Source organism: Phycodurus eques, chromosome 14, assembly GCF_024500275.1.
Source record: "Phycodurus eques isolate BA_2022a chromosome 14, UOR_Pequ_1.1, whole genome shotgun sequence".
NCBI classification, from domain to species: domain Eukaryota; kingdom Metazoa; phylum Chordata; class Actinopteri; order Syngnathiformes; family Syngnathidae; genus Phycodurus; species Phycodurus eques.
In genome coordinates, this window is record NC_084538.1 from 13,703,626 (window position 1) to 13,725,660 (window position 22,035).

Here is a 22,035-nt window from a genome sequence, read left to right on the forward strand (position 1 = left end):
GCGTTTGTTCCTCATGAAGGAAGCAGAGGTGAACGAGCAGCAGAAGAAACGAGATCTCATCCAGAGGGAGAAGCAGAAGAAGAAGAAACTGCTGTTGGAGGACATGGAGAATATCAACCTCCACAGTAGAGCCATGGCAATTGCCACTACCCTCAGGTCAGTGCTCAGAATCTGTCTCCTGTGCCGTGATCAAATTTACCAAAATCGCATTAGACCAGCGATCTACCTTCTGTGCCAGACTTAGACGTGGTCCCAGCAGGCATAAGTTTAGAACGACCTTCTGCCACCAAATTGGCACATGTCAAAGGACACATCCTTGTTGCGCCGGTACGCCCAGCTTGTTGCAGATCGGTCTGCCAAATTGGCAACCACACCCAGCGAAGCCTTGAGTTTGCACGGAAATCAAGATTCGCCAGTTTTTGTGCTACGCTGTCTATGGAACTAGAAGCCAAAGTTTCCACCTCAGTGCTCGACACTGACTGTGGGAGTGGTGTTCTTTGAGTTGTACTCAGATTTTTTTCATCCTCCAAACACGAGACTGTGGCAGCCCCGCTCACAATTACCGGTAAGGGCAATGGAGGGGGTGCATGGAAGTATACAGTAAGTATAGAAAATTATGTTTACACTGTGTAACACACAGGGATTGTTTTAAATTATCCGTACGAGGAGCATAAATGAACCTGTAGATAAGCATTTATACAAATAAACGCCCCCGCCCCCACAACCACATACATGCACGTAATCACTTGGTGCTCTTTGCAATTGAGTGACTAAGTGTCTTGTTAAAGGAAATAACGTACATCTGTCATGCTGCAGGAAAGAGGAGGAGAAGCAATCCGAGCTGCAATTGCAGAAGACAGTAATACAGGATATAAAGGTCTTGGCTATGCAAAAGAAGATTGAAGAAGTGAAGAAGGAGTGTCAAAAACTGAAGAAAAATGAAAGCAAGAAGGCCAAACCATCAAAGCAGGCAGCAGCACACCCCGATGGAACCGTAGAGACGCACAGTAAAGTGAGTGTGAAATCCACAGCAATAAATGACTTGTTGTCTTTGCTTGGTGTTACTGTTAAGATTGTCATGGTCACAGCAAATAATGTCCATTTATGGTATGTTTGGATAGGATGGATTGAAGAAGATAAACTGGGAAGACTTGGAGCAGTGTTTAGAGCGGCACATCGAGAGGAAAGGTCCTCATGTTATTTCTCAGAGAGGAGGTCACTCAAGAAATAAATTCAGTTGAATTTAATTTCATTTATATATATAGAGGCTTATCACACCAACAGGTTTTGTGATGACACTTAAGCTTCTATATCAAATTAAGTCTTCAAAGAAAAAAGTTCTTTCACTACTGTTCAAGTTAGCAATTTAAAAATATTTGTATTACTTTGGTGTATATTTGCATTACTACACGAATAAAAAACATTAAATTATTACCTCAGACAGTTTCAATTCAAACTTGAGTATTCTCATAAATATTTTGGATGCAATTCTTGTATTGACTAGATAGCGCAGGTGAGTGGACATGAAAGTGATCCAGTGAATTCAGTACATTTTTGCATTTTGTATGCAGTTAAATATTTGGTTTAACAAAAGTTAAAGCCATATTGATATATTTTGTCCAAATACAGGTGCCAAAATTAGAATATCTCAGAAAAGTTCATTTATTTCTGTAGTTGAATTAAAATAGTAAAACTCATATTGTACAGATTAATTAAATGCATCAGAAAATACATTTCAGGCCAATTCCTACCTAATTTCTTAATGAAAAATCATTTTCAGTCTTGTATGTAATTTCTCAAGGTGGTGAATTGTGTTTTTTCTTTAGCTGTGAGCTATAAATCAGCAAATTTGTACAATACAATCATGAAATAACCACATACAGAAAGTTTGTCATCACCTATTTCATCATTATTTACGTGTCAGTGTTTTTGGGCTCCACAAAATAAACCACACCTGTGTGATGTTGCAATATGAATGAAGAATATGATCTTCTTTGAATATTCTTACAGGTACACTGAAAGCACAGTATGACATTTGTGTAAAAGGTATTTCTAATGGATTAGTCATTTGCGCATTAGCGCTCCTGCTGGAAGCCTCGCGTAAAAACTCCATTCAGCCAGTTTTCCTCCCCCTTTTTTCCTTCCAAAGCAAAATCACATGATGTGTATTTTGTCAAATGACGCTGATGAGAAGACTAGTCCCACCTCAAGCAAGCTTCACAAGGAAAAAAACAAAAACAAAGTTGTCAGTGATTTGTCAGGGACAAAATGATGCTGTAGATGAACTTTGGAGAGGAGAAGAGTTGTGGAGCATCAAGAGGAGGATGGACTGTTGGGCACCGTTGCCCCTGATCTCTGCCTTTTGCTTCATTGGTGAGTATGTGCAACATGTGCAATTTACTTCTTGTTTCTATTGCCAGGGTATGATCACTACGTACTGTATTTTACTGCTTGTAGTCACGCACAAAAACAGTGATTCCACATTAGTGATGTAGTTGACGTTCTTGCATTGTAATCCAGTAAATTAGAAAGGTTTTTAAGGCTTTACATCCTTATGAAAGACTTAAAGTATAATTGGGAACAGTCACATAATTAAAAGTGAAATCCCTCTACAGTATATTCTCTTGATTTGCGTGATTTCTTTCTGCTATTTATGAATACAGACATATTTTCAGAAATGTTGCCAATCCAGCTATGGGTCCAAATCACATGACCCCCTCCCCTCTCTGAATAACTGCTTTTCTTGAGGAAGATGGCTCTCACTCAAGCACATGGCTAATGTGATTACTCACACAATGTGCCCTCTTGTCTCGTTGATGCGCTCATATTATACCTGCTGGCCCCACATACCCGCACATGTCCAACTATGGACTGAAAACAACACATTTCGGACATAGAAGAATGTAATCAAACTGCATTTTAGTCACGTTTGGACTGAAGGTGCAGTCCCCCCCCCCCCCCCCCCACCCCTTATGTTAGCAGGGTGCTTCATGGAGGATGACGTAAACGGTGTCAAAATCATTTTCTTCATCGGCTACATCATGATAGTTACGGTTTCCCTTAAATGTACTAGTACATATTAAGTCATGCTCCTCTATATCTTGTATTTTCTGTTCAAAGTATTTTTGTGTGTTGGAATATGTTTACAATGTGATTAAATGGTGTGTTTAAATAAGTTTTAATGGGATTACAACTTGTGACAGGGGTAGTTTATGGCTTAAACTGTTTTAAAATAGTTTGATATGGTCTATTAACGGATGCAGGCTTTGATCTATTGCGGTTGCATTTGGAATGTAACTCCTGCAATGAATGGGGGCTCATTGTACACAGCAATCATGGAAATGCGTGACAACCAAATATTCAAGTACACATCAATTTGTTTAGGGATTTGGCAGTGGGAAAGCTGTTATAAAGATCAAAGAGTCACTGACATTTTAAAACAGATTTTCTGCCAAAATCTAAAGAACAAATCCATCCATCCATCCATTTTCCGAGCCGCTTCTCCTCACTAGGGTCGCGGGCATGTCCCAGCTGTCATCGGGCAGGAGGCGGGGTACACCCTGAACTGGTTGCCAGCCAATCGCAGGGCACATACAAACAAACAACCATTCACACTCACATTCACACCTACGGGCAATTTAGAGTTGTCAATTCACCTACCATGCATGTTTTGGGGATGTGGGAGGAAACCGGAGTGCCCGGAGAAAACCCACGCAGGCACGGGGAGAACATGCAAACTCCACACAGGCAGGCCGGGGATTGAACCCCGGTCCTCAGAACTGTGAGGCTGACGCTCTAACCAGTCGTCCACCGTGCCGCCAAGAACAAATCCATTCAGCAAAAAAAGAAAAAATAAGTAGACACAATCAACAAGTCTAGACAAAAGCAAAACATCATTGACATTGACAGTCACATTTGTACATTTTATTTCCAGCAAACTTTTCTTGTGTTACTGGAGATTCTGAGACTCCCTCCAGAGCAGCAGCCTCTGACAATGGCAGCTCTTCAGGCATCTTACCTGGCAAGTCATGGGCGGAGAAAGCCAGTGTGGGGTTATGTATGATGTACTTGTAAATTAGCTCCACAAATGCAGACCTGCTCGCTGACAGACACAATTTTAGAAATAAGCAGCGTGCGGCGTGGTGCAAAGGGTGGCCGGTTCGTCCCGCGCCGCGTCCCGTCGTTGTGTCCCATGGGCAACACACTTAACTCACATTGCTTACGAATGAATGTAGTTGGCTGTTGGGTAGTGGTGGTGATGGTCGGAGGGGTCGTGCGCGCAGAATGGCAGCCACGCTGCCGTCAGACTGCCTCAGGGCAGCTGTGGCTACACAAGTAGTTTACCACCACCAAGTGTGACTGAGGAGTGAGTGTATTATGCATGAAATTGTAAAGTGATTACATTTACAAATTGTCTGTGGTGTTAGTGTAGACAACCAAGCGTGATCAAAATAACAACCCTCGCTTTTGTACTTGGGGGAGGATATAATCCCTTAAAAGAAGATCTAAGATTATGTTTCATTTGAAAGGTCAATCTGTTTATGTTTACACAAAAGATATACATATGTTTGTTTTTGCGTTTTGCTCGCTTACTGTACCCAAAGTGTTCCAAACTGTGAATTTAAAAAGGTAGGGTACCAAATCATGATGTTTGGTGTACTTTGACACCCCTAGCAATTATACTGTGTATTTTTTACCACATGTATAACTGGCCCCCTGAGCGCAACCATAACAACGATATGGCCTACAATGAAAACAAGTGTGACACCCCAGATGTAGTAGATTGGTTGCAACTTGCAGCACTGAGTCACCCTCCTACACACTCACAGTCACACTCCCAACATATTGGTGTTGTAGGCATGGTGATGAGTCAGACCACACCCACTCCTGCTGCCCTCACCAGCACTCTTGTGGAGAACGCCACTGCTCTGACGCCAACTCCTGCTCTTGCCAGCGGCACCACCCCCAGCTGCTCCGCGTTCAACACTTCCAACTGTCAGCCCTGTGCGCCAGGGTCGCAGTACGACAATGGTGAGTGTAGTTCGCTTAACCCTTTTTGGGAGGGGTCATCAGGAGCTGATTCTCTTCGACTTTCTATCCCTAGGCACGCTGCTGTGCGTGTGCTGCCCTGAACCTGGGCTGTGTCTATTTCCTGGAGCCTGTCTACCTTGCACGGTTGGCTTTTATCAGCCACTGGCTGGACAGCAGCAGTGCGTGCCCTGCAGACAGGGCTTCTACACAAAGTAAGATCATTACACTGGGGCAGTGCTCAGCGCAGTTATGCTTTCTTTTCTATTTGCATTTTGTATTTAATACAGAGCAGTCATGGAAAATAGGCACAACAGGATAAAATAAAAGCATTTAGAATGCAGTCAAATAAATCATTTCAATTTCTATAACTTCATCCTCATCCATCCATTTTCCGTACCGCTTAACCTCACAAGGGTCACGGGCGTGCTGGACCCTATCCCAGCTATCTTCGGGCGAGAGACAGGGTACACCCTGAACTGGTCGCCAGCGCGAAGACAGGGTACACCCTGAACTGGTCGCCAGCCAATCGCAGTAACATCATTCTATTACATAGAATAAACTAGAATGTTATTGTCACTGTTACAAGAATAATGAAACTGCAATCCATAAAACCAGTATTAATGTTGACATTTTTCATTCTCATATTAGCCTATTTTCAAATGAGCGTTTTTGCTACTCAAAAAGCCTAGTGGATTGGTTCTCAACTGTTGTCACCATACAACTGGCATTTTCCAATTACTGCTAATTCACAACCCAAGTGAAGAACAATAAACAAAATGTGTTATTCAAAAAGAGCCCTTGAAAACATCATGTACAGTAGTGCTTTGTCTTACAAGTTGAATTTATTCCATCCGTGACCATGCTCGGAGCTCAAATCGCTCATATCTCAAATCAACTTTCACAAACTAGTTTATTGCAGACAGTTCATAACCTCGAAACATCATATGTTGGCACCGTAGTAAACTGAGGACCTCCTTTAATTGTTTTACTACTTTTCCGCGACGCACACAAAATGGGTCTTTGACCCACTTTTTGGTTCTGACTCACCAGTTGAGAATCACTGACCCAGTTGACCAAAGCCTACTTTTTGTTAGCCTACGGAGCGGCCAGTTATGAGTGAGCCCCATGAATTCTGTCTGGCAACAAGTAGCCACCCAAATGTTATCAGGAAAAATAATTCTGTTCCTCTTGAACAAGGTAGCAAACCACTAAACGTGCTACTAAATGACAAGTTTCATGTCAGTATTTATGTAAAATGCTTGAAAGTGAAACTGCTGATTTCAAAGATTAGATGATATGTGGTCTCTGTTTTTCTTATATACTATACTTTTCATATGTACTGTACATATATACTTATTTTGCCTGCATAAGCACTATAAAAAGGTAAATGCACATATCCTTATTCATTTTACAACAGTTTTACTGGGAGTCCACTGTGTCACCAATGCCCCCCTGGATCCTTCAACAACAACACTGGTGCAGACCACTGTGCAAGTTGCTCCCCAGGTGGGTTTTAGACCAAAAACAGCATATGTCGGATTTCGAAAATATTTGTTCCTTGGCACATGCATGATAGATTCTATAATGTGAGGAAATGTGTGTGACTGTGCTACTTTCAGGTTATTTCTCCTCACTGCAAAGTTCCACATTGTGTGCACCATGTTCCAGAGGGAGTTTTTGCAAGTAAGTCTCTTGAAGCCTTTGCCTTTTAAATGCACGCCACTTATAATCGATGTGACGATTCGCTATCAGCATCAGTCTTTGAAAAATGAATTGGAGCATCGCATGCTTCCAGTGTGCCGTAGCTTCTCTGGGAATCATGCGAAGGTGGCTTGAGTTCTGCTCACAGCTCAGTATTGTCAACTGTAATATTTAATCAAACTCCAGTGAGAACATTTATTTTTCTCTTGACAGCTCCTCTGGTTGCTCCCAATGCCAGATGTGTCCCGGGGGATCAGAGGCACTACAGTCTGCAGCAGAAGATTGCACTCCGTGTCGGCCAGGTTTGGTTCTGTCTATGAACACTGCAGCCCATAATAGATGGTAAAAAAAACTTTGATGGTTGACGTGATTTTCTGATTTTGGACAGGCATGCATAAGGCTCCCCATCAGACAATGTGTCAGATCTGCAGCAGTGGCTCCTTCCAGATCCACTGGGGCCAAGAGAGCTGCGACATCTGCCCAGAAAACCATTACTGTCCAGTCAGTACTTTTCATTCGCCCTTTGGACTCACCACAAAATGACTGACTACACACAGACAGACCATAGCATTATGACATCTTGCACAATTTAATGAGAACCAACACAAGAGCTCTAGCAAAAATTCAGTTTCAGAAATGGAACTACAAATACATGACTGGGATAGGCTCCAGGTCACCTGAGACCCTAAAGAGGATAAGTTCTAAATTGTCCACCCAGCCATCTATTTTCTATAGTGCTTGCCCTCATTCGAGTTGTTGGTGAGCTAGAGCTCAGCTGACTTTGGACGAGAGGCAGGGTACACCCTGGACTGGTCGTCAGCCAATCGCAGGACACATATAGACGGACAACCATTCAGACCAATTTAAAGCTATAAACTGCGATTTTTGGATAGGTTTCAAACTGTAGTTATGATTTCCCTCAGAGGGCCGTTAGAACAGTGACACCCTACACATGTTTAATCATCACCAAACCATTATTACCATTACAAATTGAGGGATAACTAGTTTTGAAATCAGAAAACCAGGATAATAGTTTGTTCAAGTATTGTTTAAGTTACTATAGAAGAAGGGTTTGGTAACAGAAAAATGCAATAGCTCAACATTATTGTTTATTATTATGACAATTTGGAATTTGGGAACAGATCTTAGCAAAAATCACGGAAGTTGACGAGCATGATTTGCTTTCGCGGGCCACATAAAATGATGCGGCGGGCCGCATCTGGCCCCTGGGCCTTGACTTTGACACCTATGTACAATATTCAGATGTATGGTATTTATATGGTACTTGACACTAACTACACTATTATGAGTAAGGGTGTGAGATCGTCACCATGTGGAGCAGTAAATACAAACACACGTAAACGACTAGAAACTACACCACTTTAACTATGAAACCCTGTCTGTACAGAAGAACATGAAGATGCATTTAAACGCAGTCAAAACGTGATACAGTAATGTTAACTATAGAAAGTCATTCTGTGAAAGAGTGCATGCAAATTTTCTTGGTGTTATGCTAAAATGCACTTTGCCACAAACTGCGAACGAATGTTTCCTGGCCTCTTGGGGGCAGTATGGTGTTATGCATGCATGGTGCTGCACGCTTCTGTAAGTTTAAAAAAAAAAACAGTAGAAGAAGAACGTCGCAATAGAATTTTATTAAACTTGTTTTTCACAGATTAGGAAGAATATATGCCCGTGAATATTGCTATATTACCTGTTCGTTTTGTTTTAGTCTGGCATTTGTGTGAACATTCCCTATTCGAAGGTAAATCCCATACGTGAATGCTAATTGTGGCTAGCCCGTCAACAGGGTTTCCCCTGAGTGTTAGCATTAAGCTAGCGATCTCTAAAACGATGTGTGTAATTCTTTTTGTTGTGCGTTTAGTTTTATTGTAAACTCCAAATGGGGTGTCATTAAACAACTTAAGACACGCTCAGGGAGAGCAAAAGAACATATGTCACACGCTTGTGGCTAGATACAAGGATGGGTTCAGTGTTCGCTTCCAACGCAAGAACTTGCATCAACAACCCGCGCCATGGCACATTAGTTGTTTTTCTTCGATTATAACATTTATGTATTGTAACGAGAAGCCTGGATATAATATCCAGCGGGCAATTGTTTGATTTTATTTTATTCATTTGATTTAAAAAAAAATCTATTTTAAGTCCCCTTTGTGTTTTTGTCTCTCCCCCAAACTACAAATTAGAGAATTGATAAGTGAATCGATAAAGACTCGAATCATTAAGCAATGTCAAAAAGGGAATGGGAATCGTAAAACTCTTATCAATTCCCATCCCTACTTGTTGTCTAGCCACTAGTTTACTCTGTAAACAAATACAGTACAGCTCAACATTTGGCTGGCGTATGTCATGGCAAGCAATATGCCTTTGGTGGTACAGCAGACTCATTTGAATGAAACGGCATTCAAAAATTTGACATACTGTACATTTGTTTTCAGAGGTTATTTTTAAACCCCCAAAAATCTTTATTGATCTTGACTTCTATGAGAGTGGGTTGCGACTTTGCAAAAGTCGGCAAATGCGGCTTGCAGGGTGACAACAGTTAAGAACCGCTACTTTAAAAGGTTTGCTAACAGGCTTTGTTATGCTTCCAGAGTCCAGACGTGAACCCCATTCTTTGTCCCAACGATGCCTTCTGTCCAGAGGGCAGCTCCGCTCCAGGCTACTGCATGGAGACTTTCTTTCGCAAAGCAGGGGACACATGTGAACTGGCCCCAGTCACCATCGCTTTATTAGTTATTGGAGGAGGGGGTACGTAGTCACTGTGAAAGTAACAAGAAGGCTTATTCCATTAAAGCGGCACATCCGGTCTTGTGAAACTCGCGATGTTCCTAAATAAGAATCATGTGTACTGTATGTGCGTCAAGCTCTCATTAACCCTTCAGTGGACGTTAATTACATTATGTTTTGCTTCCAGTGGCTCTACTCTTCATCATTGTAATGGTACTGCGAAAAATGAGAGACACCGATGGGGAGCTGAGTGTGTCCCGAGCGCCGCTATTAGGCAAAGAGAGGCCTCAAGGACGCTATTATGGAATTCCCTGTGATGCAGAGCCTGTGTATGCTGGTTGGTGAACCAAAGGAGAGACCAAAAGTGGACATACTGTACATTGAGTGCATGACTGAAACACGTGTTGGCTCTCGTCTGAGACATTCTAGTTTGATAGGTTCACAGTCGTCGACATTGTCCTTTTGTAAGCGAGTTTATTGGATTAGGAGCGTCATGCTGCAAAAGCAGATGCGTGCCAGGACTTGGTGGGAGCCTTTCCTTTCCTTCAAAACGCACTTTTTACTGGAATAATTACTTTCCTTTGCACTCATGTGTTTGTCCGTAGAATTGTAGGTGAAACCAACAGCTAGTCGCTCAACGACAGCGTATGGAACATGATGGCTCATTTTTAATGCATCGCAATGTAATTCTTTTTGTCTAAGTAAGCTTTTTTAAAGATGTTTTTATGTTTTAAAGAAAAATAAATAATAACTTACAACCTAACATTTAAGTCTTTCTATCTAGTCTAGTAAATTACCGATGGTATAGATAACTAATCAATCAATCAATTTTCTGTACCGCTTTGGCCCCGGGCGAGTCCAGGTGGACTTAGTTAATAACACAAATATATGCTTATGATACTGTATCTTTCATGGCGTTTGGAAGAGCTGCGGCGGCTCAGTGGATGAGTGAGCTCATCCAACTCACAGCTGTGAGGTTGGGGGTTCAAATCCCTCCTCTGGCCTTCCTATATTGCATGTTCTCCTAATTCTTGCGTCGCTTTTCTCTGGGTACTCTGCCTTCCTCACACATTCCAAAAACATGTTTATGTTAATTCAAGACTAAATCGTCCATAGTTGTGAATGTGACAGTGAATGGTTACTTAGCTATATGTGCCCTGCGATTGGCTGGCGACTCGTGCAGGGTGTACCAACTGAATGGATGGATAGACGAACTGCATCAAAAATTCTGCCTTTACAAAGAAACTCGAAATGCATGGTCAAGGACCACAGGTCCACCATGTATTCCATTAGAAAACATGTTCTAAAATGTGAAAAGTTGTATTTTATGACAGTGGAATGAGTAACACAGTGTTTACTCATTCATTCATTCATTTTCCGTGCCGCTTATCCTCACTAGGGTCGTGGGCGTGCTGTAGCCTATCACAGCTATTGGTTCCAACATGGTCGTATCAAAGGCTCGACACTGTGATGTTCATTACTGTCATTCGTTGAACATACTGTACAATATTTGCAGCACAAGAATTCAATGAGCGTCAAGGCGTTCATTTTAGATGAAAAAAATATCATTGTACACCACCAAACAAAATTACAATACTGATGATCGCATCTGGTGGCATGGTGGATGACTGCTTAGAGTGTTAGCCTCACGGTCGGTCCCGCCTGTGTGGAGTTTGCATGTTCTCCCCGCGCCTGCGTGGGTTTTCTTCGGGCACTCCGGTTTCCTCCCACATACAAAAACATGCATTAATTGGAGACTCTAAATTGCCCGTAGGTGTGAATGTGAGTGCGAATAGTTGTTTGTTTGTATGTGCCCTGCGATTGGCTGGCAACCAGTTCAGATGCCCGATGATAGCTGGGATAGGCTCCAGCACGCCCGCGACCCCAGTGAGGAAAGGTGGCTCAGAAAATGGATGGATGGATGGATGATCGCATTTCAATTTACTCACCCAATGTGAACTCTGAGCCTATGTAATGTAGCATAGCGATTATATGCTTTTGTATGATTGTTAACAGGTGGACTGAATACAGGTTTATTGTACATTTTGCCAACTAATGGAAGAGCACATACTGTAACTGTTCTGCTTCCCAGTACACATCGCTGGCATATACAGTAGAATCCTGCGGCATTCCTGATGACCTCTCACGGAACACTAATGTGCCACATCGGCGCCTCGGTTGGGAATCACCGGGCCAGGCCACTAGATGAAGGTTATTCTGGCTATAAAAGCTGTGTGTTTATGTTCTCCAGCACAGAACAATTCTTTCCATACTGAGTGTAGACATACAAGCGGAGACTGTGACAAAGGCCAGATTAACCTGTCAACTAAGTATGAAGGGTAAGTGCACATTAGGTTGTATGAATTGGGCGAACGTGAAGAGACATTTCTATGAGCTACAATCATCCTTCAATTTTTATTATTAGGGTCATCATGGGTGATTCAGGGCGAGAAAACAGGTTAAACCGTGGATTCGTCGCCAGCCAATCACATTCATACTCACATCCACACCTACGGACAATTGAATGTCTTCACTGAACCTAATGCACACATTTTAGGAATGTGGAAGGAAGCTGGAGTGAAAGGGGGAAAATATTTGGTGTGCAGAGAATTTTTTTTTGTTACAGTTGGTAAAGATTTGCGCCGCACGGCTTTTATCCATCTGTTACTTAAAGGTTAATTCCACCAAAATATTACCAAATATTTTTTGGTTCAAGGGCTTCCCATTTTTCATACCTTTTCCATTCGAAGATTACTTTGCCTAGTAGCAATTATGATTAAATCCATATTAAGCCAATATATGTAATTTAACCATAATTCTTAGGCAAAGAAATGTTCGGATTGAATAATTATATATAAAACAAATTGGCAATATTTTGGTGCAATTAACCTCTAAAAAAATCGTAAATTGGATAAAACCCTGTGGCGCAATTACACTCTCCAACCACTAAGTGACACTGTGGCAAAATAAATGACTGCCCTGAAAGTCCAGGTTATTTTACTAATTTTTTTTTTACTAACTTTGCTCACCCTGTACACCGTTATTGCACATTGCTGTAACTTTGTGTATGTATATATATATATATATATATATATATATATATACATATATATATATATATATTTTTTTTTTTTCATGGACTACATCATGTCACTGCTCCAAAGGGAGGCTGGATGCTACAGATGTAACATGTCAATTCTATCTATTTCCTCCACAATTTTGCTCATATAAGTATGCTACGTCAATAACTAGAAATAGTTGACTACGATGATTCTTGTGCCTAATAAATTGCTTGACATGACAAGGCGTTAATGACTGCGACTCTGACGTATCAAAGCTGTGGGCGGACACAGCCACCGCACTGTCTATATGTCTAATAGTCTCTACTCATGTCAGTCTGCTTTCATCCTATCCTTGGAAGAGGTATGTGGTTGGAACACGAGTTTGAAAAGTTGATTTTTCAGGTTTTGAAATATCCAAATAATGTTGAAGGTGTTGTTGGGATGTCATTTGGTCGTGTATTTTTAAGCAGGCAATGTGCGCAGAGATTTTTGGGGAGCAGGTACTCAACTCCTAAAAACTGAACTGCACCCTTTTGCCAAAACTATTTACGAATTTAAGAAAGAAGAACCCAGTAGGCGTGAAGACTCTAAATTGACCGTAGCTGTGAATGTGAGTGCGAATGGTTGTTTGTTTCTATGTGCCTTGCGATTGGCTGGCAACCAGTTCAGGGTGTACCCCGCCTCCTGCCCGATGACAGCTGGGATAGGCTCCACCACGCCCGCGACCCTACTGAGGAAAATGGATGGATATATATTTTGTAAACACAATCAACTCAATCTAATCAAATAGTGTAACTTGACCTAATTCTGTAGGCTAGGTTGCTGTAATTACAAAATATTTCATGTTTTTGTTTCGATTTCCAACACTTTATTGTGGGGGCTACTTGACATTGACATTGTAGCCTACTGCAAAGTGTTTGTGGTCATGCTTTTTATCTTTTCCGTTCAGCTTTCATATCAAAACAATTGATTTTAAATGAAATAAAACTAGTCTTCAAATGGTGTATACCCCTCTTTCTTCATTAAATAATCAAGTCAATAGCTGGACAAGGTTTTTAAATCACCGCTTTCATTAGTATGCGTGCAGGCTGTGCTAGGCATGGATGCTCTTTATTACTTTGATCAAAAGGCACGCCTTTTGGGCTTTGTTTTCAGCAGCGTAATGAAGTAAATTAGGTCGATGAATGACTCTTTTTAAATTGACAATTTTCTCGATGTGCCCTGCGATAGTGTGGCGACCAGTCCAAGGGTGTAACTCGCCTCTCGCCTAAGGTCACCTGGGATAGCCGGCCAGTTTATCTGATAAACGGTATAGAAAACAGATGGATATAAAGTATTGAGGTTCATTTTGCACCAAACGATGTCAGGGTTTGTACAAAAGAGCAAACTAGGTAGCCATGGGTTTCTCCGTGTATGCGTGTCTGCCAATCCAATGGTCATCTGAATTTAAAGGGGCACTAAGCAGGCCCAAATAATTGCATGCAAATTGGACATACCGCAGAAGAGTAATGTTAAGAAGCCTGCCAAATTTGAATGAATAAAACAAAGCGCTAAGTATTTAAAATCAGGCTTCAAAACTTGAATAATAAGGGCTACCTCTCAGCTCTCAGACGCTGTGGGCGTGTCGAATGGATGTCCCAAAAGGCGTCGAACATACCGAAGGGTGATAACTTAAAAAGGATGTAAAATCACGTTAGGAGGCTCAACTTCAAAATTGAATGGTTATTGTGGATTATCATAAAAACAAGCACACAAATCAATTTACCCTCGTTATTGGTGACATAATGTCACAACCAGACACGACACCCGATGACAGCGGCACGATAGGAGAAAGCCCAGGTAGTTAGACAGTCTGTACTGCCCAATTCACTAGTATCAAGTTACCCATGTTGTCTCTGGTGAAAATGTACGTAAGTATCCGTCGTAAAATGTCCATTGCAGAGTCGGTGGTGGTGGTGATTTTCAGCTCATTATCTGGGTGTGTCTTTAAAGTCAATCTGTCGCTTTTTTATTTCCTCATTTTTTGGGAGTTTAAGAATATGTCACCGAGCCGTTCTTTAAATTGAGGCATCCAGGGAAGACGCATTTTTTTTTTTTTTTTAGCCATTGTTACTTTGTTAACTGCAAGCTGGAGTGGTAAATGGGACTTGTCATGGACGCGAAGCACAGCTAACTCACAACTGAGCAGCCAAACAAAATGATGTCACTTTGTACTTATATAGTGGGGGAAGGAAGTCACGCTAGAAAGTATACGCCACGGGGCTCTGTTTTAACCCCGCCCACAAAATCAGTAAAATTTGAAGGGTGAAAAAGAAGCTGAAGCTATATCTCAACAATACAGCAATATATTGTAATAAGTCTTTGCATATGTTTTCAGCACTTCACACATATGTCATGTATTTATAAACAAAACATGGATCTCTGCTTACGGCCCCTTTGAAAAGTGAATTGTGTTGCATAATTTCATGCCATGTGATTTGAAGTTGATTCATAATGTGTTTTATTTGGAGAACAAATGAAAGTACATTCTTTGAGTCTGTTTTCATCCTGCCAATTAGAGGCATATTACAGGAATCAGATCTCACAAATCTATTTGTCCCTTTTGTTTCACCACACTCCAGGAGTAAACCTGAGTTCTGAAGCCACTTGAGTCGTCCTGCTTTTATCGTGGACGAGAGCACGACTCCCGGCTACACTGAGACACTTTCTTCACCAGGACCATGGCTGAAAGACTTGAGGATGAGCTCTGCTGTCCGACCTGTCTCAACATCTTTAAAGATCCTGTAATGCTGAAGTGTAGTCATAGCTTCTGTCGCGCATGCGTGAAGCAGTGGTGGAAGCATAAACAAGGTCTTTCGTGTCCAGTCTGTAGGAAAAGTTGTCTACCGATGGATGTATCTTCTAACTTGACACTGAAGAACGTGTGTGAGACCTTTACAAAAACCTCTTTGGAGTCAGAGACCATGTGCAGTTTGCACAAGGAGAAAAAAAAACTCTTCTGTTTGGACCACCAGCTGTGCGTGTGCCTCATCTGCAGAGACACACAAATCCACATTGGCCACAAATTCTGTTCCCTCGATGAGATTGCACAGGAGCAGAAAGAGAAATTTGAGAACCCCCTGCAAAAAGTGAAGGAAAAACTGGCAGAGTTCACTGAAATCCGAAACAACTGCAGTGAACAAGCAGAGTACATCAAGGTCCAGAGGGACCTGGTTGAAAGCAATATTAAGAAGAACTTTGAGGAGCTTCGGCACTTTCTCCAGATTGAGGAGCAGGCCAAGTTGTCTGCTCTGAAGGAGGAAGAGCAGAAGAAGAGTCAGATGATGAAGGAGAAGATAGAGACTCTCAGCAGAGACATGGCCACTCTCTCAGACCTGATTCGAACCACAGAAAAGTGGGTGACCTCTAACCATGTTTCCTTCATGAACAACTACCAGATTGCAATGACCGCAATCCAAGAACTGCCCGACAAGCCCGTGCTGCCCCCAGGAGCTCTGCTGGATGAAGTCAAACATCTGGGCAACCTCAAGTTCACCGTGTGGGAACGAATGAAGGAGATGGTGTCCTATAGTCCTGTGCTTTTGGACCCAAACACGGCCTCTGCGCATTTCAGCCTGTCTGAAGATTTGACCAGTGTGAGTTTAAATGTCGAAAAGCAGCGTCCAATGAATCCAGAGAGGTATCAGTCCTGGAACCGTGTCCTCGGTTCCGCTTTGGACCCGGGAAAACACATCTGGGATGTTGAGGTGGGAGACAACGCAGACTGGCTACTGGGAGTCGTATGGGGGGACTCTTGTTTGCCACATAGCTCCTTTGTATGGGGCATTAGATTTAATAACAACAAATACCAAATTTGGTCACTACCATATCCATCCAAGAATCTGACAGTCAACGTGAAAGTGCAGAGGGTCCGAGTTCATATAGACACGAACACAAGGTCGCTTTCATTCTCTGATTCTCATACAAACACTGAATTATACACACGCAGCAACATTCCCAATTGGCCAAATTTGTCTGGTAAAAGGACAATGTATCCTTACTTTTACACTAATGATAAAGATCCTCTGAAAATAATACCACTTACACTTTGTGTTATGACCCAAATTCATAAATGAGTTGAAATCATGCATTGAAATCTGATGTCAGAATGTGCGAAATATTTTCTCCCACAATTTTTTTTTACACAGTGAAAAAAAAAATCATATTAAAGGTCCCCTTCCATCAATGTTTTAAATTTTATTTTTATAATCTTTGATGTACTTTTACCAAGTTTGCAAAAATTATTTGGGGTGGAAATGCCCTAAATGTCCTTTTTCAAGCTATTCCAGATGGCTATTTCCCCCTGGCATTTGAAACAAGACTCCTTCCTTATTTTGCGACATCCAATCAGAGCATCTACCCCAATTTCAAAATGGAAAACAGCTTGGCTTCTGCTAGCTTAGGGTGGCTAAGCATTCATAGTGACATGTGGTGTTCTTCGCAGTTACTGATGCATACTGTACGCGCATTCGCTTCATTTGCCCCACATCGATAGGATCCTACCTCCTCGGTCCTCTATAGAGCGGAGAGTCGGTGCACTCCCAACGCCCCCCGTCAACAGGATTTCTGACAAGAGGTAGATCAATTGTGAAAATGAAAAGCGCAATGACGATCGCTGGTGACAATGCATGACTCGCTATTTCAGCCACCGGGTACTCTGAAATATAGTTTTGTTGTAAAACACAACATTGGTAGTGTATACTTATACACTAGGCACTGTATTTGTATGGCTGAGACTCATTTGCTTAAAACCCGGAAATGGGGTGTTGTCGTTCACTTGAGTTGAGTGGGCGGGCACGTACTTGAATAATGAGTTCACTTTTTAATTGCACAAATACATGCAAATCTGAAGAGGTCGTTTTGCAAGCCTTATGCGCTTAGTGTCTTTTGCAGTCAGTCAATAAACCATATAGACAACAACTTAAAACATGGACCTATGTTATGCATAAAAGAGTAGAAAAAAATGGATTATGATGGAAGGGTACCTTTAAGGATTTAGACTGTGTAAGAAAAAACTATCTGAGTTAATAATCTCTCTGTTGTGTTTTTAATGAGCTGCAGACTTGTATTGTTCACAATGATTACTGGATACACGGTTCTTCAATTACGTTATTTGTAACGTGGTTAACGCCAAGTGTCAACTATCCATTTACAGTTACTGTACTATACTTTTTGAATGTACTTTTTTTTTTTTAAACCTGTTCAGCTGCATGGCCATGCAGAATGGTGGATCTGTATGTCTTGTGCAACAGGAGAATTTTAAATACTCTCTGCTTATTTTTTAATTTTTGAATTATTCGGATGTTATTGAAAATGCAGCCGGGCAGAAAAGAGTTTTGGGGGACAGATAGAGGGACAGGACAGATGAGGGGAATAGGGGTGCGGAACCACAGCAGAATAGTTAGCCAGTCTAGCTATAACAAGCACAAGTAATGTTACAACAGCCAAAACCGTGTTATTTGTGGATGGGGGCGAAGCCCGGTGAGGACATGAAACAACTAATCCAATAAGAGAAGATGAAAGAAGACAGAAAAAGGCAGGACGGGACAGGATGTGGGAAATGAGCAAGGGAGTGCTACTGATGAGTGGTGCGGTGGGATGCTTTTATTATGTCTAAACACTTGTAAGCACCTGTGACCTGTGTTGTTGATAATTGTCCCAGCACACGCAATTAAAGCCTATAGCGTGTCTAGGGAACTTAATTGGCAAATGAACACCATATCACAGTCATGTTAGTCAACTTGTGGAAGGGTAGGCCTGGCTCCTTCCACCTGCAAGGGGGGCCCGAGCCAGTGAGCCCATCCCGCGGGGGACGCCACCCACTCTGTAACAAGGCTTAACGTCACTGTTATTGTACTATACTTCTTGATGACATCATCAGTGTAACCAACTACAGAGCATGTGTGAAATAAATGCATCGGAGAGAAAATGTAATTTATTATGACGTTAATTTCAGTGGTCTGTATAATTGATGTGGATGGTGCCCTGCCATAACTTCCTCAGGTCTTTGTCCCAGAAGCGTAATCAATTTTCCTTTTACAGGTACATCCCAAAAAAAAAGTATTATTGCGAAAAAACTCTTTTTTTTTTTTGTCAAGTCGGAAAGTGAAGCTGTTTTTACATAATTTATTATACAGTGAAATATTTCACTATTGTACGCATGTATATACACTGTCTCTATTATGCAACAAACAAATTTTTTAATGATGTATTTACATTTCATCAGTTTAATATTTGTTTAATGAGCAAATATGTGGTTAATTCCAAAATAACGATCAAAATAAAAGGAATACAAATGTAATCAAATTTAATTAGTTATATTCATTTGTAAAAGTAATTGCAATAGTGTACTATTACATTTGCAACAGGGTCACTTGTAATTGCAACCAAGTACATTTCAAGAGTTATCTTCCCAGCACTGGGAATACCTCTGCAACCTGCAATAACCGGCAACGAATGCTTGCATCTTTGCACAATACTGAAAAATACACTTTTTCTTTTTCATTAATATGTAAAAGTAGAGGTAGGTGCATAGCTTTTTCTTCATCTTTTTTTATTTAAAATAGATCTTATATATGTAAAGGTAGAGGTAGGTGCATAATCAAATTGAGTCTTCGCACAACAGACCAGCCGCTAGGTGGCAGCATTTTGTCGTATAGTGCCACTCCCAGAATGATGATTGGACCCACCGAATTCCGTAGTGACGTAATTCCTCAGAAGCGAAGATGGCGGCCCTCCTGGCGAGGAAGCTGTCGGGTATGCAATGCGACATTTGGACCTTCCGTTGTTTTCCGCTTCTTATTTTGCAAATATCCACGGGGTTTACTCCTGACGTCATGCGGTCTTGGAAGTGTTTAGTGAGGAGATACTGGTGTTTTTGAACGGGGAATTGTCGTTCCCGTGTTGACGCGTTTGTCGTTTTTTTGTGCTCGAGCAGGGTTGCTGAGGTCGCCGCTAACTGTGTCTTTGTACGCCCGGACACCAAATGTGGCTCGCTTCTCCGGCTTCACCCAGGCTGCTCGCCCCCTCTACGTCCGTGCGGCCCCGGCCTTAGGCGCTCCCCTGCCCGCTACAGTCTGTCAACTCTCCCGAGGCGACCTCTTCCAACGGTAAACACTATATTAGGCCACGTGTGTTGACGCAGACGGGTAGTTCGGGGCAACATTATTCATTCTAACTTACTGTTAAACAACTTTTTGACAGTGCAGTTAAGGATTACAATCCTCTATGGGTGTTGAATATTATAATGGTAACTTTGTGAATGGATTAGGACAAATGGCGTCAAGCAGTATTCTTTATGAAAGTATTGACACATTTAATAATTCCAGAAAATAACGTGGCTCTTGGGGATAAGATTAAATTTGCTTAGTGAGCCCTGCACTTATTAGCAGATCATTTTTAGGAACGTATCCTCTGTTATTCACTGTTTTCTGCGTTCAGGCTATATCACATCTTAATATAAAAATATTGCTTTGGCGTCGTCTTGTGCCTTAGCCTTGTCTAACGGGAAAACGTGCTGTTCTGACATCTTGTGGAATCCCTAAGCAATTACAAGCCTTATTTTTTATTTTTGGGGTGTGGGGGTGGTCAGTTACGCATAGATTTTCGATATTCGCAGCAGGGCTCCGTCGCTATCTCTCCAAAAACCATTACATCGATACATATGCGTTTTCATTTTTGGCAACACGGTGGAAAAGTGATTAGCACCCCACAGTTCTGAGGTTCAGCATTCAAATCTCAGCTCTTGTGGAGTTCGCAGTTCTCCCGGTGCTTGAAGGGGTTTTCTTCTTCCCACATTCCAAAAACATGCATAACAGTAGTAGTTTTAATCGTGATCACAATTTTGGCTGCCACAATTAAATTAGCCTGCTGGTAAGTGATTTTATTTTATTTTTTTACATTTAAAGTGCAACCAAACAGGAGAAAAATGAATGAACAAAATGAATGGATGAAAAAAAAAAATCACTTGGTATGTGAAATCAGGCTTAAAAATGGTCAAGAATTTAGACATTGAGAGCACCAACGCGCTACGAAGGCTGGCGGCGTGTTACCGTAATGCATGGTGTGAACAATGGTTGTGGTGGCTGCCTTGACTTCGACTGGAGGCTGGCCTGATCGCAATGACGCATTTAACAGTGTGCCTGAGTCATGTTGAAAAAAATTTTTTTATTTAGTGACGAGTGAACAGTATAGTCCATATGATTAGGGAGTTGTGAATGTGTGAATTGATTTTGAAGACAAGCTCAATTTTCCATAATGTCCCCTTTGAATGATAGCGGTGCCTTCTGTTTTGCAGGGTGTCTGCTTGTCTCCCCCCTTTGAGTCAGCAGCCCCGCAGAAGTCTGACTTACTACAGTGTAAAGAAGGGGAAGAGAAAGTCTGTCAAATCTGTCACACAACGGTTCATGAGTCTGCATTGCGGTCTTTGGATTCGACGCAAGGTACGATTATATTCTTGTATTTGCTTTTATTGACCAAAGGTGTTAAATCTCGTTTTCGCCCTTTTGTACAGGCTGGATACAAGAAGAAACTGTGGAGGAAGAAACCGGCCAGACGAAAGCGATTGAGGGAGCATGTCTTTTGTAATAAAACACAGAGTAGAATGTTAGATAAAATGACATCGCCATTTTGGAAAAGGAGGAACTGGTTTGTGGACGATCCATACCAGAAGTACCACGACAGGGTCAACCTCAAGGTGTAATTCACAAATTGTTATAATATAATGTTGCAATCAAAACTTGTCATTGCATCCAGTTGTTGTTGTTTTTTAACCACAGCACAAGTAAAACAATAATGGAGTCAGTCACATAAACCATTTGCTTCATGTTTAATGGTTGTAAAGTGATTTTTACCACCAATAAATGCCATCACATCACTGGTGCTACTTTTACATGTAGCGCACATCAATTTGAAGTCACTTGTTTGTCATTCTGGCCTGCCAGAACAGACACTTTTAAGATAACCCTGCAAAGTGGAAGCATTTAATAATCTACAGATTAATTCACATTAATTCACTGAAGAATTTGATCGAAAGCAGGGCTGGGGAACCTTTTTCTTGTCGGTGGTCATTTCAGGTTTTATGAAGTCTCCCTAGAGACGTGCGGCATTTGAACAAATATGATAACACGACCAAAATTGTGTATTGTGTATTTTTTTAGCATTTGTGGGTTAAATATGTTGGGACTTTTTTAACAGCTCCTCTGAGGTTTTGTTTTTCAAATCATGTGGAGGGCTGGATGAAATGCTCTACTAGTTGGCTGTATTCGGTATGTAGGTATACCACCCCCGCTCGAGATTCATAATTATGCAATGGTGACCTTTTTGACCGAAGCACATATTTGTCCACCTTGTATAGGAGGAAGGGAATGACCTCAAATACCGATACCAATGCTGAAACACGATTTTCCCATTTATGTATTTTTAAAAATCACACCCATTTAAAGGAAACAAT

The 22,035-nt window shown here is 41.5% G+C and overlaps 4 protein-coding genes across 4 annotated transcripts in view; all 4 read left to right on the forward strand.

Moving 5' to 3' along the window:
- The window catches only part of LOC133413044 (cilia- and flagella-associated protein 99-like), an 8,792-nt gene extending 7,435 nt beyond the window's left edge, over positions 1-1,357 (forward strand). Inside the window, exons 13-15 of the mRNA XM_061696925.1 lie at positions 1-156; positions 817-1,012; positions 1,122-1,357. The exon at positions 1-156 is cut by the window's left edge and continues 50 nt beyond it. Of these exons, the coding sequence (XP_061552909.1) occupies positions 1-156; positions 817-1,012; positions 1,122-1,241 (472 nt within the window). The 3' untranslated portion in view covers positions 1,242-1,357. The remainder of the gene's footprint in view (positions 157-816; positions 1,013-1,121) is intronic.
- An 861-nt stretch (positions 1,358-2,218) lies between these two features.
- si:dkey-21a6.5 (signal peptide, CUB and EGF-like domain-containing protein 1) lies at positions 2,219-10,233 on the forward strand. The gene is made up of 9 exons (XM_061696752.1): positions 2,219-2,373; positions 4,858-5,031; positions 5,105-5,243; positions 6,449-6,537; positions 6,651-6,714; positions 6,946-7,034; positions 7,121-7,233; positions 9,348-9,504; positions 9,671-10,233. The coding sequence occupies exons 1-9, from the start codon at positions 2,325-2,327 to the stop codon at positions 9,826-9,828; spliced, it is 1,032 nt and encodes a 343-aa protein (XP_061552736.1). The 5' UTR covers positions 2,219-2,324; the 3' UTR covers positions 9,829-10,233.
- Positions 10,234-12,890: 2,657 nt separating this feature from the next.
- LOC133412788 (E3 ubiquitin-protein ligase TRIM35-like) lies at positions 12,891-18,670 on the forward strand. Its single transcript, XM_061696426.1, has 2 exons — positions 12,891-12,906; positions 15,167-18,670. The coding sequence occupies exon 2, from the start codon at positions 15,266-15,268 to the stop codon at positions 16,658-16,660; it is 1,395 nt and encodes a 464-aa protein (XP_061552410.1). The 5' UTR covers positions 12,891-12,906; positions 15,167-15,265; the 3' UTR covers positions 16,661-18,670.
- Positions 18,671-19,262: 592 nt separating this feature from the next.
- On the forward strand, positions 19,263-21,491 carry mrpl35 (mitochondrial ribosomal protein L35). Its single transcript, XM_061696221.1, has 4 exons — positions 19,263-19,340; positions 19,522-19,693; positions 20,881-21,025; positions 21,097-21,491. The coding sequence occupies exons 1-4, from the start codon at positions 19,310-19,312 to the stop codon at positions 21,283-21,285; spliced, it is 537 nt and encodes a 178-aa protein (XP_061552205.1). The 5' UTR covers positions 19,263-19,309; the 3' UTR covers positions 21,286-21,491.
- The last annotated feature ends 544 nt before the right edge of the window (positions 21,492-22,035 follow it).

What these genes read in the sequence shown, in the direction of transcription:
- mrpl35 (XM_061696221.1), top strand. Translation starts at nt 19,310, where the DNA reads ATGGCGGCCCTCCTGGCGAGGAAGCTGTCGG. An exon ending in CGAGGCGACCTCTTCCAACG is followed by an intron (nt 19,694 to 20,880) that starts GTAAACACTATA and finishes TCTGTTTTGCAG; the next exon opens with GGTGTCTGCTTGTCTCCCCC. An exon ending in GTCTTTGGATTCGACGCAAG is followed by an intron (nt 21,026 to 21,096) that starts GTACGATTATAT and finishes CCTTTTGTACAG; the next exon opens with GCTGGATACAAGAAGAAACT.
- LOC133412788 (XM_061696426.1), top strand. Translation starts at nt 15,266, where the DNA reads ATGGCTGAAAGACTTGAGGATGAGCTCTGCTGTCCGACCTGTCTCAAC.
- si:dkey-21a6.5 (XM_061696752.1), top strand. Translation starts at nt 2,325, where the DNA reads ATGGACTGTTGGGCACCGTTGCCCCTGATCTCTGCCTTTTGCTTCATT. An exon ending in CTCTGCCTTTTGCTTCATTG is followed by an intron (nt 2,374 to 4,857) that starts GTGAGTATGTGC and finishes TTGGTGTTGTAG; the next exon opens with GCATGGTGATGAGTCAGACC. An exon ending in AGACAGGGCTTCTACACAAA is followed by an intron (nt 5,244 to 6,448) that starts GTAAGATCATTA and finishes ATTTTACAACAG; the next exon opens with TTTTACTGGGAGTCCACTGT.